Here is a 13,626-nt window from a genome sequence, read left to right as displayed (position 1 = left end):
GCGATTTTTGCCGTTGGCAACCTTATCCTACGTGGAAGTCTTCTTTCTCTTCCATAACTCATCAAATCTATCGAAATCTATCTAAATCCAATCTTCAATAGGACTGAGTTGTACGTCAATCATGGCTATGATTACAGCCAATCGGACCGATAGAGCCTCTTTACATTCGCTCAGCACCTGCTTCCAACGGGCCAGCAAAAAATTTGCCATGAGTCTCACGGATAAACAAAGGCAGGACTTTACTGGATGCAGCCTTGAAGATGTACGTCAGACCGTCAAAGATCTTCAGAAGGAAAGAGAAGATCAGAAGAAGATGCGAAACATGGCGAGGCTGCAGGCATTTCTTGAGGCTATGGATCAGTATAGGAAAGTTGTAGAAGCTTTCCTTAATTGCACACCTTTTTTGGGCTATGTCTGGGTTGGTAATTCCTTAATTGGCGACTCTATTCGCGAAACTTATGGTGATCTATTATCTAGGGACCCATCAGATTCATTTTATTGGTATGAAAATCGCAAACCTTCTCCTTGACATACCAAGTCTTAGCTTTGAGCTTAATGAAAACATAGGTTACCAACACCTGGATCGAATCTCTGGATATAGTTCTCGATGCCTACCAAGAGATTGGGGAAAGACTTCCTTCGTTCATGCAGTACGAGCGTCTGTTCGTCGGAAATCCGGCCATGCGAGGAGCGCTAGAGCTCTATTTTTGCGACATTGTGGAATTTCATTATAACGCGTTTAATTAAATTTGTGACCAGACCCGGTGAGCCCTCCTATCCGTCCAGCAGCCTCGTATTGACTCGTTACATCACTACAGGATGGAAAATGCTCTTTCGATTCTCTTGGAAAACGTTTGAGACACAGTTCAGACGAATCTTAGACAGTCTGGCGAGGCACAAAGAGTTGATAGAAAGCGAAAAAGGAACCGTCACTTTGTTCGAAATCCAAGATCTGCACGAACTTACTAAGTTGCAATTCAAAGAGATAGTCGGCCGGGAGCAAATGAGGCAAGTCTCCGTTCTTCTCGAGAAGTTGAATGCTCCTAATTATCATCTGGATCAATGTGCGGCATCAAAGCATAGAGAAGGTCGTTCGTCGGGGTCATGGGTGTTGCTGGATGAGAAATTCCAGAAATGGGCCAACATTAGTGCCGAAGGGAATCCCTTGCTTTATATTCACGGCATTCCAGGAGCAGGTTGGAATATAGGCCTACTCTCACAAAAGCTTGAAGACAAACTGATTTCTTCAAAGGCAAAACCACATTGGCATCTTTCATGATTGAAAGACTCCAAGAGGACAAATCGGTGCCTGTAGTCTTCTTCTATTGCAAGCATGGAGAACTCGACAAGAACAACTTCAACGGCATTCTTCGAGCACTAGTGGCTCAGCTCTTGTCTGAGGACCACGCCCTGATTTCTTCTCTGTACAACATCTGTTCCTCAAAAGATCAAGCCGGAGTGACGATGATATTAGAAGAACTTGCCGGAATGGCATTCGACAGCAAAGAAACGTCTTTTGTTGTTCTGGATGGCCTGGATGAATGCTTACCAGATGAAGCTGAAAAGACACTTTCTTGGTTTCAATCACAGCAAGAAAAAAGCAGCATGACGGATTCTGGCCATATCCGCCTTCTATGCGTCGGCCAACGTGTGGACGCCCTCCAAAGAGAGCTGTCGTTGGCGGCAGACATTACGCTGGACGAGAACCCCAGTCATCTTGAAGATGTGGAGCGCTACGTGAAAGAGCAAGCAGATGCTCTTAAAGCAGATTTCGAACTCAGCTCCGAGGATGAGACAGAGATTGTGACGCGAGTCGTGGGCAGTGCAAAGAGTAAGAATCCTTCTTTCATCGACGTGTTCTCTTCCCTCCAAGTAGGTGAAAATCTAAAGTCAAACTCTAGGTATGTTTTTGTTTGCAAAATTGGTGATGGAAAATCTCGGAAATCAAACGAGCCAGAATGATCTTCGTAAGGAACTTGAGCCGACTACATTTCCGGTAGATTTAGGGCAGGCGTATGACCTTTCTCTGGTCTTTCTGCCGGAAAAGTTTAAGCTGACTGGCGAATCGAAATTATAGCTATGATCGTGTTGTTTCAAACGTCTTCAAGAAGGGTCCCAAAGAACAGCAGCTACAAGTATCATTAGCTGGGTTGCATGCGCGAAACGGCCACTGAAATGGAGGGAGGTACAAGCCATATTTTTCATCGATCCAAAGGGTAATACCTGCGACTTTAAAGGGCGAAAGTTACGAAAAAGCTGCAAGAAGCTTTGCGGCTCGCTGATTGACCTTCAAAGTGCAGATTGGGAGCCGCAGACGGAGGCTGTCTTAAGCCTGGTGCATGATACAGCGCGCGAGTGAGAAATATCTGCCCCAGCACCTACCCTTTTTCTGATTTCGTCGCAGCTTTCTGGTTCGCAAGGCATTGCTAAATGTCTCGCTACAGCATGCTAAGATGGCTCTATTCTGTACGGAATATTTGTTATCAAGCCCGTTTGACTATACTACTCAAGCTGATGAGCTGAACAACCATGTTAGAAGTGGCTATTATGCCCTGCAAGACTACGCTATTTCACATTGGCTTGATCACATGACATATTCCTTACGAGCAAAGAATCCCCCTGACATATCAGTCGATACTCACAATGAGCTAGTCTCTCAGTTACGGTCGTTCGTCAACGAATATGGCGTTCCAGAAAAGATTCAATATCTCGGGAGTATACAGGAAGACGGACACCTTATAGATTTCATTCCCAAAGACATTTCAGTCTGGAGTCAATGGTTTGATCTAGAGTGGAGAGCCTGTCATGTGAGAGGCACCATTGAGTCGGTGGGCAACGGATCGACGTCTGACGACACAGACCGAGACATGATGCGCGATATCTATGGAACGAGACTCTTCAAATGCTCTAGACTTGCGTGCAACCTATTCACGACAGGTTTCAACTCAAAGACTGAACGAGAAGACCATCTCAATGAACATGAACGACCTTTCCATTGCGTCGAACCATTTTGTCCTTATACAACCTTAGGATTCCGGACGGAAGTGGAACTTGAGTCTCATCTAATACACAGTCATCCCGAAGACGATGGCGATGAAGATTCATTTCCCGAGCCACCAACCAAAAGAAAGAAGGACAGCATACTTAAAGCCTGTGCCAGAGGTGACATCGTGGCTGTCAAAAGTTTCCTGGACAATGGTGAAGATATCAACAAGGCAAGTCGTCCAAAAGGGAGGGAAACACCGCTTTACGTTGCTGCGGAGAATGGTCGCCTAAATGTCTGCAAGATGCTATTGGACAGGGACGCCGATATAAACCATGAAGGAAGCCGAGAGTCCATGGAGTCTACGGCTTTGGATGCGGCGGTTTCTTCAGGCCACTTGGAGATTATCCAATATTTTTTGGAGCGAAGTGACATCTTAAATGATCAACGAGACAGACCTACAAGCTATCCAGGTCCACTACACCTAGCGATACAAGCAAAGTCTGAAGCAATATTTTATGCCCTGTTGAATAGCAAAAATAATGCTTCGAATCAACTACGTTATATATCTCTAAGGGAGAGAAAAGGCCAGCCTGGCGTTAAAGTGCTCAGGACTCCCCTCAGTCCTCTGATGTTAGCGGCCGAAACAGGACAAGAAAGAATGGTTAAAATGCTCTTAGCAATTGATGGAGTTGACTTGAACTTGAAGGACTATTATGATCGAACTGCATTAGTGTTTGCGGTAGAGAAAAATCAAGAAGTAGTGGTCAGAATCCTTTTGGCGAATGACAAAGTCGACCCTAATACAGCAGATGAAGCCGGTCGGACTCCAATAATTCGAGCAAACGAAGGAGGCTACGAGACGATTATCAAGCTGCTTTTGGCGACTGGTAAGGTTAAGCCTGAAATAGCAGATGGAAGCGGTCAAAATCTACTAGGCTGGGCAGTTGAAAGGGGCTACGAGACGATTATCAAGCTGGCTTTAGCGGCAAGTAAGGTCGATCCTAATGCAACAGATGAAAGGGGCCAAACTCCACTCCACTTGGCAGTTGAAAGGGGTCATGAGACAGCTACTAAGCTGCTTTTAGCGACTGATAAGGTCGACCCTGATATATTGGATAGAATCGGTCGAACTCCACTAAGCTGGGCAGCCGAACGAGGCCATGAGACGATTATTAAGCTGCTTTTGGCGACAGACAAGGTGAATCCTGAAATATCTGATAAGAGCGGCCGTACTCCAACAATCTGGGCAGCCCAAGAGGGGCATGAGATGATTGTTAAGCTGCTTTTGGGGACAGACAAGGTTAATTCGGATACCAAAAACCGCCACTGCAGGACAACCTTGCTCAGAGCGGTAGTTTACGACCCATTCATCCCTTCTTCTCCACGAAAAATGGCCGAGAAACGTCTAGAAATTGTGAACATACTCCTATCAACAGGCCAAGTCGACATAGACGCGAGAGATGAGACTGGTGAATCGCCATTATTGTGGCTAGCGAGGTCCGGGTTCAAGGAGTCAACCCAATTGCTCCTAGATGTAGGCGCCAATCCAGACTTAAAAGATTGGCAAGGTCAGACAGCGTTGGACAAAGCTGTAGAGAACGGACACGAAGAAGTTATCAAATTGCTCAGAGTAGCTAGTTGTCAGACATAAGTTATTATTCGGTCCTCTGAGGGCCGCGGTCCTTTTGGTCCAATACTAGTAATTGTGCTGGGGGCGCTGGAGGTTCTGTAAAATGAAAGTGATAACAATACAGAACATTGAAGGACATGTCGAAGTGATGCTAAGTACTTCGTCAGAGCTTTGGGTCAAGCAAGCTGGTTTTTCATTCCTAGAATCTAAATAACTGTGCTCGGGAGGATGCTATGGGCTCAGAAAAACATCCCCTAAACCTCCTACGATAAACCTTGTGTCGAACTGTAACGACTCACTCCTCTTTGACACACCAGACATGGAAGCGGAAAAGGTAAAATAAAAAGGTCGGATGGCTGGCTATCATTCAGATTCTTGTTGGAAGCACAGAGTGGTAAATCAAAAAAACATTGCATGCTCCAACGCAACAAGAAAATGCAGCCTCTCCTCAGCTGGGGCACGAGATGCCCAATCGCCGCGAAACATATCGATGAAATAATCAAGAATGCAAGCAAAAGAAACAGATCTCGCCGTGCGACTTCCCATGCGATACAGCTCGTGACCATGTAACTAACTACCCCAAGCTTCACAAATGATCGATTCGCACTTGCAAGTAGCTAGTTAGGGGGTAATTTACACGTAGGAAGGAGCTTACAAAGATTCCACGCATCACGCGTAGTTCGTGTAGGGACGCGGTGCATTTATTTTTGAGACGGTGGTCATGAGAGAGGCAGTGGTAGGGAGTGCGCCAAGAGGAAGCTGAGGTAATGGCCAGGAGGCAGAGGCAGCGCCTGGAGGAAACGATAAGAAATGCCGAATAGAAGATGCTGGGATCGGTTTCAGTTCGACTAGTTACCCCAACAAATACATATACCTGTCATGGGTTGTTGAATGTTCAGAAAACCTAGGATTGACTACGATAGCAAAGGGGCTGAAATTCAGTAGAGAAGGGTTCATACGACTTGGCACCCCGGTAGCCTTTCATCACGTTCTGGCCCTTTGGCCTCGTAGATCACAACCTTAGCGCTTAACTGCGCCGCCGTACAGTAAAGACTGGACAACGGAACAATTCTTGCCGACCTCTGCTTCCGTTATAAGGAGATTTCCGGTAGACAGCAACCTTCTCTGATACAGATCGAAGGGCAAGTGTACGCGAGTAATAAGGGCCGGAAATTACAACTTAATAATCTGAAACGCACGAAACTGGGCTCCGAGCTGGGAGAAGAAACTGGGCCCCACGGGGAGCTCAGGGTAGAATTCAGTGAATGCTCAGGCATGCTCAGGGCTGCTCAAGCTCGGAACAGCCTTGCACAGCTACAGCTCAGGGCTGCTTATTCATTGCTCAGGTTGCAGTCACGTGAGCTCAGGTCTCAAAATGGAAATGGAATTTGGAGTCGTCAAGATTCGGTGCAGTCAAACAAGGAAAATCGAGGCCCTGGTTTGCTTTGACTATTATTTAACCAAAACCCGTGATTTGATTTATTTCACAGATTTGTCAAATCGAGTCAAATCTCAGTAAGCAATATATTTCTACTTGTGTCAGATAGATAGAAGAAATGGCTCAGTTCTCTCTCAAAGGCGCAGGGCGCGTAGGAATAAGTACAAATTGCAGCAAAATTAGTAGCTGCGAAAATGTGGCGAAAACGACTGATGAAAAGCAGGCGAAACTCAGGGGTAATGTGTAGGAATAGCGTCAGACAACTTGAATTCTCTCGTTTAGATCGAGTGTCCGCCAAGACCATTATTATTCTATCAAAAATATCTTTGAATAATTCAAAATAAGAGACTTTTCTGTCAAGACTTTAGTTTGGCCAATTTGTCAAATCTACGGAGGCCGATTTGATTTGACGAAAGCACTGATTTGTTTTGGTTTGATTGACTAATTTGATCTGATGGACACACTGATGGCTCAGATAAGGGCAAAGAAGCCACCATGTTGGATATACGATGCACCTTTTCTAGAACCAGAAGCAATAGATTTGGGTTCAATTTTGCTCACTATGTCAGCATTATCACACAAGTCCAACCCGATCGTTTACACAAACTCATGTAAGCGAGCTGCACGAGTACTCCACGTTGGATTTCAAGCGTATGGTACAGGACAAACAATTTTGGATGCCTGGTGGGTGAATTGTTTGCATTTTGATAGAGGAGTGCCTTGGTATGGGTCTCGACATTTTCTGGCAATTGTCACTGTCTGAGAAAAGCGAAGTTTGCAAGACTTTTCGACCTGCTCTTGAATATGCGCCATCTATCTCTACAGGTCCGCAGCCAAGACTCTCCTCTCGGTTCCGCTCCTTTAGCGCCTTGGCTTCGCTCAGGAGATCTGCGGGGGATCATGGTGATGACCTGGCTGATCATTCTCGAGGGACAGTTTTATCTTGATAACGCTGGCTAGCTGAGAGCAGTGGATTCTAATATTTCGTAGAGATTTTCATTTTCGTTCTGCATAGAAATCCCTAGAGGTTGCCTGCCCAAAACGGAAGGCGGGTACTAGCTCAACTGGGAAACGCTAAGGATTATCCGCTTATGCGGGCTGCCATCTATCTGCAGCTGTCGTTGATCCTACCTCGAAACTCATCTCTCTCCGGCCCCAAATTCGCAAATATCACAATCAAATCTACTTATAATTTCGATTGTTATCTTAAGCTCTATATCCCAGTATTACTAGAGCTGCATTGGCTGTTCAAAATGGCTTCGCCGACATCACTTCCATCGTTACTCGACTCGATGAAAGCGCAGGCGCCATCATGGGAGCAGATCAAGAGGACGCCGCTGTTCATACTCACGAACTATTCCAATGTCTTAATGTTCTTATTCTTCGTGGGAGCTGGATTATGGCAAAACAAGAGAAAAAGGGTAAGGCCGGGTTCTCATCTCGAATGACATGACATCTTAAATCTGACATTGTCTGGTTATGTCGCTTTTCTTGTCATGCTTTGCGCTTGATGTTCTACAAGTAATGCTATTGCAATGTGACCTTTCTTGCACTGTATATCGTGACGCGAAAGCTCGAGCCATGCTCGGAGAGCTATGCGACAGAGATTGACATCTTCTAGGATGAAGCGAAGAAAGTACCGCAACACTCTGCCTTGCCGGCACCAGATTTTCCAACCATTACGGAGCTTGAGAAATTCGATCTCAAAACGACCGAGCCTCTAAAACTGCGGCCGTTCAAGCCCAAATACCATCTCACCATGGGTAAGCATTCTTACCAAAACCAGTAGGATTACTCAGCTGAACCGCTGAAGACGGTGACACAGCTCTGGAAACTCTCGACCCTAACGACCTTCTCCTGATGGACAAAAACTATCAACCCCGCATAACTCACCGCCGGCGTATCATAGAACAAAACACCACGATCGCCATCGGCGTCAACAACGACAAGCGCATCCGGCCCGCCGTCTGCGACCTCTACTCCTTCCTAACAGGGACCTACCTACCCCTCCGCTACCCGACCATGTTCCGCATCCACCACACCGAGTACGAATACGGCAAAGCGTCCGTGCTCCAAAATCTCGTCACCGGGGAAATGCTGCCCACTTCTGCCACGGGTGCCTCAACACCGACCTTCGCTCTCCTGCGAACGCTGGGCCGGCATCTCGACGAAGATTTCTTGCTCCTCCTCCCTGAAACGAACGCGCAGGGAGGGGTCAAGAAGGACGCGAAATATGTCCTTGAAGCGTATGTTGCGTGCTGTCCCTCCGGTTTCAATCCAGCAGAAAAGCTGGGCAAGAAATTACGTGATATCCATGGTCCGGTGCCCGGGTACGCGGAGAAGCTGGAGGGGAGTATGGATCGCTTCTTTGCCAAGCTGGAGGATGGGAAGTATGTGAAGAGGGCAAATTGGAGTGTTAGTATGGATGGGGAGCTTTTTCAGCCTGGGTTGGGGACCACGCATGCGCTTGAAGGGGATGAGGTGCGGGAGTTTACTGGGGAGTTGGATCCGGACAAGGTGAGTTTGCCATCCTGCCATCCGGCCTGGCATCGCGTGCAACAGCCCCCCGCATAAGGTGGCTGATCGTGAAACGGATTCGAGGAATCGGCTGATCAATTATCTTCTAGACATTTGTGCGATGTGAAAGACAGACCCTGCATCGTCTCCCGAAATCAAAGGCGCTGGTCTTCGGTATCAAGACCTACCTGTATCCGCTCCGAGAGATCAAGGAGGAAGGCCTTGGTGAGGAACTTGCAGCAGCCATTGACGGACTGAAGGAGGGGAATATACCGGAAATGCATTTCTACAAGCGTGGAGGCGAGTGGGGGACAGCGGTGAAGAAGTACCTACGAAGTTGATACGCCTAACTGAATCATTTGACGCGGATTTTTGAAGCCAGTCTATCATCTTATGAGTTTTCTGGTCTATCGCAGCCGTTCCACCACTTTGAGCAGATCTGCCGTCACGCCCATAGCTGTGACTTCTGCACCTGCACCCGCGCCCTGAATGACCAACGGATTCGCGCCGTACCGCTGCGTGTAGAAGCAGATAAGGTTGTCACTGCCCCTTAGACTGGCCGTTGGAGTGCCCAATTCCACCATTTGCAAACCTACTTTCACTGCCCCGGACGCTACATCAATTGAGCCAACGTATCTCACCACCTTGTTAGCCGATTTGGCTTCCTTCTTGTATCTCTCCATATCTTTGTCGTGATCGGGTAGCTTGCTCATGAATTCCTCGGCGGAGCTTGCACTTTCCAGCTCCTTGGGTATCAGGCTCTGCACTGGGAAGCTGGTGGGTCCTTCAACTTTGAGACCGGCTATTCTGGCCAGAATTGTAAGTTTTCTCGCAACGTCCATACCATTCAGATCATCTCTTGGGTCGGGTTCTGTGAAACCTGCCTCCTTGGCTTTGGCTACGATCTCGCTCCAACTTCCACTTGGCTCATTGTCGGCTGGCGAGAACGTGTTGAAGAGGTATGACATGGTGCCGGAGAAGACTCCTTCGATCCTTGTTACTTGGTCGCCTGTTGCGACGAGGTCTTTCAGAGTGGATATGACGGGTAGGCCAGCTCCAACAGATGATTCATGGTAGACCATTGCATTCGTGCTGGATGCGGCGGAGAAGATGTCCCCCCACAAGCCATAGCTGCTGGAGAATGCCTTTTTGTTCGGCGTCACCACTGAGATGCCCTTGCTGAGGAAACTAGGGTATGCTTCTGCGACATCTTGGCTGCTCGTGTTGTCCACGACAATCGAGCGGCCTGGGGCATTCGAGAGAAATTGGGCAACTTCTGGGAGCTTGAGGACTGGAGAAGAGGACGACGCGAGACTTGACGGGTATTGCGAGATCTGTATGGGTTCGTAGTCTTTGGAGACAATATTCTTCGAAGAGCGAGAGAGGAAGATGAGGGCCGGTCGGAGGTGATCTGGGAGAAGGGAGAGTTGGGAGAGGAAGGCTTTGCCTACACCGCCGACACCTTCAATAAAGAGTCAGTGACAGGTTCAATGGGATCTCTGTGCAAAAACCATACCAAGGACGGCTACATATGTCCGACTCATCCTTCGCACTTCTCAGGTCGCCCAATCAAGGTCATTGTGAAGCAAGAACCGTTTTTCCCGATGCAAAGCGGGGATGACGCGGGGCAATTTTGAATGCCAGGACAGACGCGTTGTGTGACCTGCCAGGCAACACCAAATTACAGTAAAACTAGAACCATTGCATCAGCCATTGTAGCCAGACATGGCTGCAAACTCTCTCTATGGCACGAAGGATCCATCCAAAACCAAGACAAAGGATATCTCATCATCTACCTCTCTCGCCTTCTCCACACATCTTTCTTCTCTGATATCGAAAGACTCCTCGCGGACAAATGCTGGCCGACCGAGGCCATCCAAGACCAAACCGGACATTTTCACGCAGCATAACAAGAACAGCAGAAAGCGTGCTGCGCCTGATATATCTGAAGATGGGGAGCAGAAGCACAAGACCGCCGTCGATATTGGTGGAGTCGATTCAGCAGCTCTACAGAGGTCGAAGCGTCGAATGGAGGAAAAGGCGCGAATCTATGCTGCGATGAAGCGAGGCGACTACATTCGACCAGAGGATGGACGTGATGACCGGACGTTGGTAGACTTCGATCGAAAATGGGCCGAGCAAGAAACGAGCGGCCGGGACGAGGAAGATGATGCTACATCTTCTGGGTCTAGCAATAGCGACTCAGATGAAGAGCTTGTCGAGTATCAGGATGAGTTTGGCAGACAAAGACAAGGCACAAAAGCGGAGGTTGCACGAGAAGAGAAACGCATGAGAATACAAGCCAATGCTGCGGAAGAGGCAGAGCGATTTTCAGCACGACCAAAAATGCCGAGCAATGTCATTCGTGGCGATACCGTGCAATACAATGCGTTTAATCCAGATGATGTGACGACAGAGAAGATGGAAGATCTGGCGAAGAAACGAGATCGATCCGCTACGCCACCTGAAGAGAAGCATTACGATGCAAATGCAGAAGTGAGGACCAAAGGCACGGGCTTCTATACCTTCAGCAAGGATGCCGACAGCAGAAAAAAGGAGATGGAGGCATTGGAAAAAGAGCGCCTCCAAACGGAGAAGGAGAGAAAAGAAAGAGAGGCAAGGAAGGAGAAGAAGCGCCAGGAAATCGAGGAAAGGCGAAAGAGAATTGCTGAGCAGAGGAGTAAAGTACAGGCTGACCGATTCCTGGCCGACATCGACCTGGGCTCTGTTGAAAGTCACGAAGGGGGCTGAGCGTTTCCGTCGTTCAAGTTTGGACATCGACTATGTGCAATCCTGTCTCTGAGCTGTTCATGGACATTATATTTTCATGCTCAGGTGAATTGAACAATTGCCGGTGCATTATCGTCGTCGTGGACTTGGTACTATGATGGAGCGACAGGCCAGTCCGATCCACACCACTACATCTCATCATACTTCATGACGCCTTCCGCCAAAGCCTTCAGTTGAAGAGCGAGCATACGAGAGTAGTATCTCGCCAAGCAGAAATTGCCGCCCATTAACCAGAGACCCTCATGGCCCGTCCGCCTCCACATGGTCCGAATCTCGCCCTCCTCATCAAATCCCCAAACGTCTTTGACACGCTCGGCAGTCTCATCCCCGAAGATCTTCCTACAGGTTTCACTAAGACAAGGAAGTCAGCATGATCTCAACTCAAGCAACTGGAAGCCAGCGTACCGCATGTTGGAATAGCCGGTCGCAAACACGATCTCGTCCGCGGGTAGCTCAGTGCCATCTGCAAAAGACAAGCTGTGAGCGTTGACGGAGGTGATCTCAACGCCCTGCTTTAACTTGATTTTTCCATCAACAATCAGCTGCGATGCTCCAACGTCAATGTAATATCCGCCCCCTCGCTGAAAGTATTTCATAAACAACCCCGAGTCGTCCGGTCCTGCATCGAGCATGAAACCCGCCTTGGTCAGGCCGTTCAGCAGTTTCTCATCTCTTTTTGCAATCTCTTTGGTTGCGTCTACATGAAGCCGCTTCAGGATGGGATTGGGAATTGACATGAATGCTAGGTCCGCGTCTTCGGTTGGTGGCTATCAACAGATTAGCGTTCGTACAATCATATCCAAGCGCAGATGAACGGCTCGGTGCCAGACATACCCCTCCTTCTTCGTATAACCCACCAAGCAAAACCTGCAGACCCGCCTCGCTAGACATCACGTAAGTACTGCTTCTCTGGACTAGGGTGACATCGTATCCATTTTCGAAGTAGTCTTGCGCGATGTCATGACCAGAATTACAACCACCGACCACGATGGCCTTCTTGCCCTGACTGTTGGGCTTTGCACCCACGAACTCGGATGAGTGGCAAAGAACATCACCTTTGAAATCATTGATCCCCGTCATTGAAGACGGAAAATTCTTCCCACCGGAGTGACCTGTCGCCTGAACGACAAACCTGGGATGTAAAGTGCCTGGCAAAGTAAGCGCAGACCGAATCGGGATAGGCAGCCACACGCACGAGTTTCTAGCTTCCCATCTTTAGTTCGATCAAGCTCGACAGTCCACTGCTTCTTAGCATCGTCATACGTAAGTGAAGTAGTCTTGGCGGACAGCCAACAATTGAGTTCCAGCGACGAAGCATATGTCTCAAACCAATCAGCCAGCTTGTCTTTGGGTGTGAACTTTGGCCAGAATTCTGGAAACGGCAGGTATGGTCTGCGATGTTGTCTCAGCATGCTCGCAAGTATTTCCACTCACTTCACTTACAAATGATCATACCAAATGGGATCATGTAAGACCAGATGATGGTACCGCTGGCGCCAATTATCGCCAATGCGAGCATTCTGATCAATCAACAACGCATCCACGCCAAGTTGCTTCAATCGAGCCGCCACCGTCAATCCTGCTTGGCCGGAACCTAGAAAGCCGCTCAGAAATCTTCTGCATGGCGCTCTCTGACCAGAGTTACATACCAATTATAAGCACAGTCGGCTCCCTCCCATCCTTGTATTCGGACTCAACCTCACGTCTATCCTTCCAGTTCTGCCTCCCTGGATTCCCTCCATGCTGCACCCCCTCCGGTCGGCGGTATCCAGTAGTTTCCTCATACCCTTTGAGCTCATGCATCGCAGTAAACAGCGTGAATGCTTTCCATTGTCCGTCGTTCGAATCTTTGCATAGTCTTACGATTCCACGACCCCTCCCTACATCTGTCTCGAGTGTCAAGAACGAGGAGATGCCTTGAACGTCGCCGACAAAGTCGATTGGCGCGACGGTCGGTTTGCGAAGGGCACTGGAATCATCGAGGGAGAGGGAGAGAAGGCGGCATTTCTTGGGATGAGAGGACAGAAATGACGCCATAGTCTCGGTATTCTTTAGCGTATCTATTCATCATCCACCATCTGATGAGCCCACAAATCTCTATAACATTGTGATATTTGTATGAAAAATGGGGTGATCACTGACGATAATCCCAACTCAAGCACAGCTGATCCCTCCAATACGCCTCCTTGAGAAACAGCTTCGGCAAACCATTCTTGAAATCCCCGCTACCGAGCACATCTGTGAACGCGGCCAGCCATTCCGCCA

General features: G+C 48.3%; 5 protein-coding genes across 5 annotated transcripts; 3 read left to right on the top strand and 2 right to left on the bottom strand.

Moving 5' to 3' along the window:
- Nucleotides 1-208: 208 nt before the first annotated feature.
- Nucleotides 209-4,637, top strand: EPUS_01662 (uncharacterized protein; the record flags this gene model as incomplete). The annotated part of the gene is made up of 5 exons (XM_007804267.1): nucleotides 209-422; nucleotides 819-1,196; nucleotides 1,253-1,901; nucleotides 2,296-2,355; nucleotides 2,405-4,637. The coding sequence occupies 5 exons, from the start codon at nucleotides 209-211 to the stop codon at nucleotides 4,635-4,637; spliced, it is 3,534 nt and encodes a 1,177-aa protein (XP_007802458.1).
- Nucleotides 4,638-7,307: 2,670 nt separating this feature from the next.
- Nucleotides 7,308-8,912, top strand: EPUS_01661 (uncharacterized protein; the record flags this gene model as incomplete). The annotated part of the gene is made up of 4 exons (XM_007804266.1): nucleotides 7,308-7,475; nucleotides 7,676-7,817; nucleotides 7,868-8,571; nucleotides 8,682-8,912. 4 exons carry the CDS (start codon nucleotides 7,308-7,310, stop codon nucleotides 8,910-8,912), a joined length of 1,245 nt encoding a protein of 414 aa, XP_007802457.1.
- Nucleotides 8,913-8,978: 66 nt separating this feature from the next.
- EPUS_01660 (Homoserine dehydrogenase) lies at nucleotides 8,979-10,115 on the bottom strand (the record flags this gene model as incomplete). The annotated part of the gene is made up of 2 exons (XM_007804265.1): nucleotides 8,979-10,033; nucleotides 10,088-10,115. The coding sequence occupies 2 exons, from the start codon at nucleotides 10,113-10,115 to the stop codon at nucleotides 8,979-8,981; spliced, it is 1,083 nt and encodes a 360-aa protein (XP_007802456.1).
- A 181-nt stretch (nucleotides 10,116-10,296) lies between these two features.
- EPUS_01659 (uncharacterized protein) lies at nucleotides 10,297-11,322 on the top strand (the record flags this gene model as incomplete). The annotated part of the gene is made up of 1 exon (XM_007804264.1): nucleotides 10,297-11,322. One exon carries the CDS (start codon nucleotides 10,297-10,299, stop codon nucleotides 11,320-11,322), a length of 1,026 nt encoding a protein of 341 aa, XP_007802455.1.
- A 167-nt stretch (nucleotides 11,323-11,489) lies between these two features.
- EPUS_01658 (uncharacterized protein) lies at nucleotides 11,490-13,398 on the bottom strand (the record flags this gene model as incomplete). Its single annotated transcript, XM_007804263.1, has 6 exons — nucleotides 11,490-11,712; nucleotides 11,767-12,128; nucleotides 12,196-12,509; nucleotides 12,557-12,753; nucleotides 12,805-12,955; nucleotides 13,011-13,398. 6 exons carry the CDS (start codon nucleotides 13,396-13,398, stop codon nucleotides 11,490-11,492), a joined length of 1,635 nt encoding a protein of 544 aa, XP_007802454.1.
- Nucleotides 13,399-13,626: the final 228 nt, after the last annotated feature.

Source organism: Endocarpon pusillum (genome assembly GCF_000464535.1).
Source record: "Endocarpon pusillum Z07020 unplaced genomic scaffold scaffold3350, whole genome shotgun sequence".
NCBI lineage: Eukaryota > Fungi > Ascomycota > Eurotiomycetes > Verrucariales > Verrucariaceae > Endocarpon > Endocarpon pusillum.
This window is presented reverse-complemented; position numbering and strand designations above follow the sequence as displayed.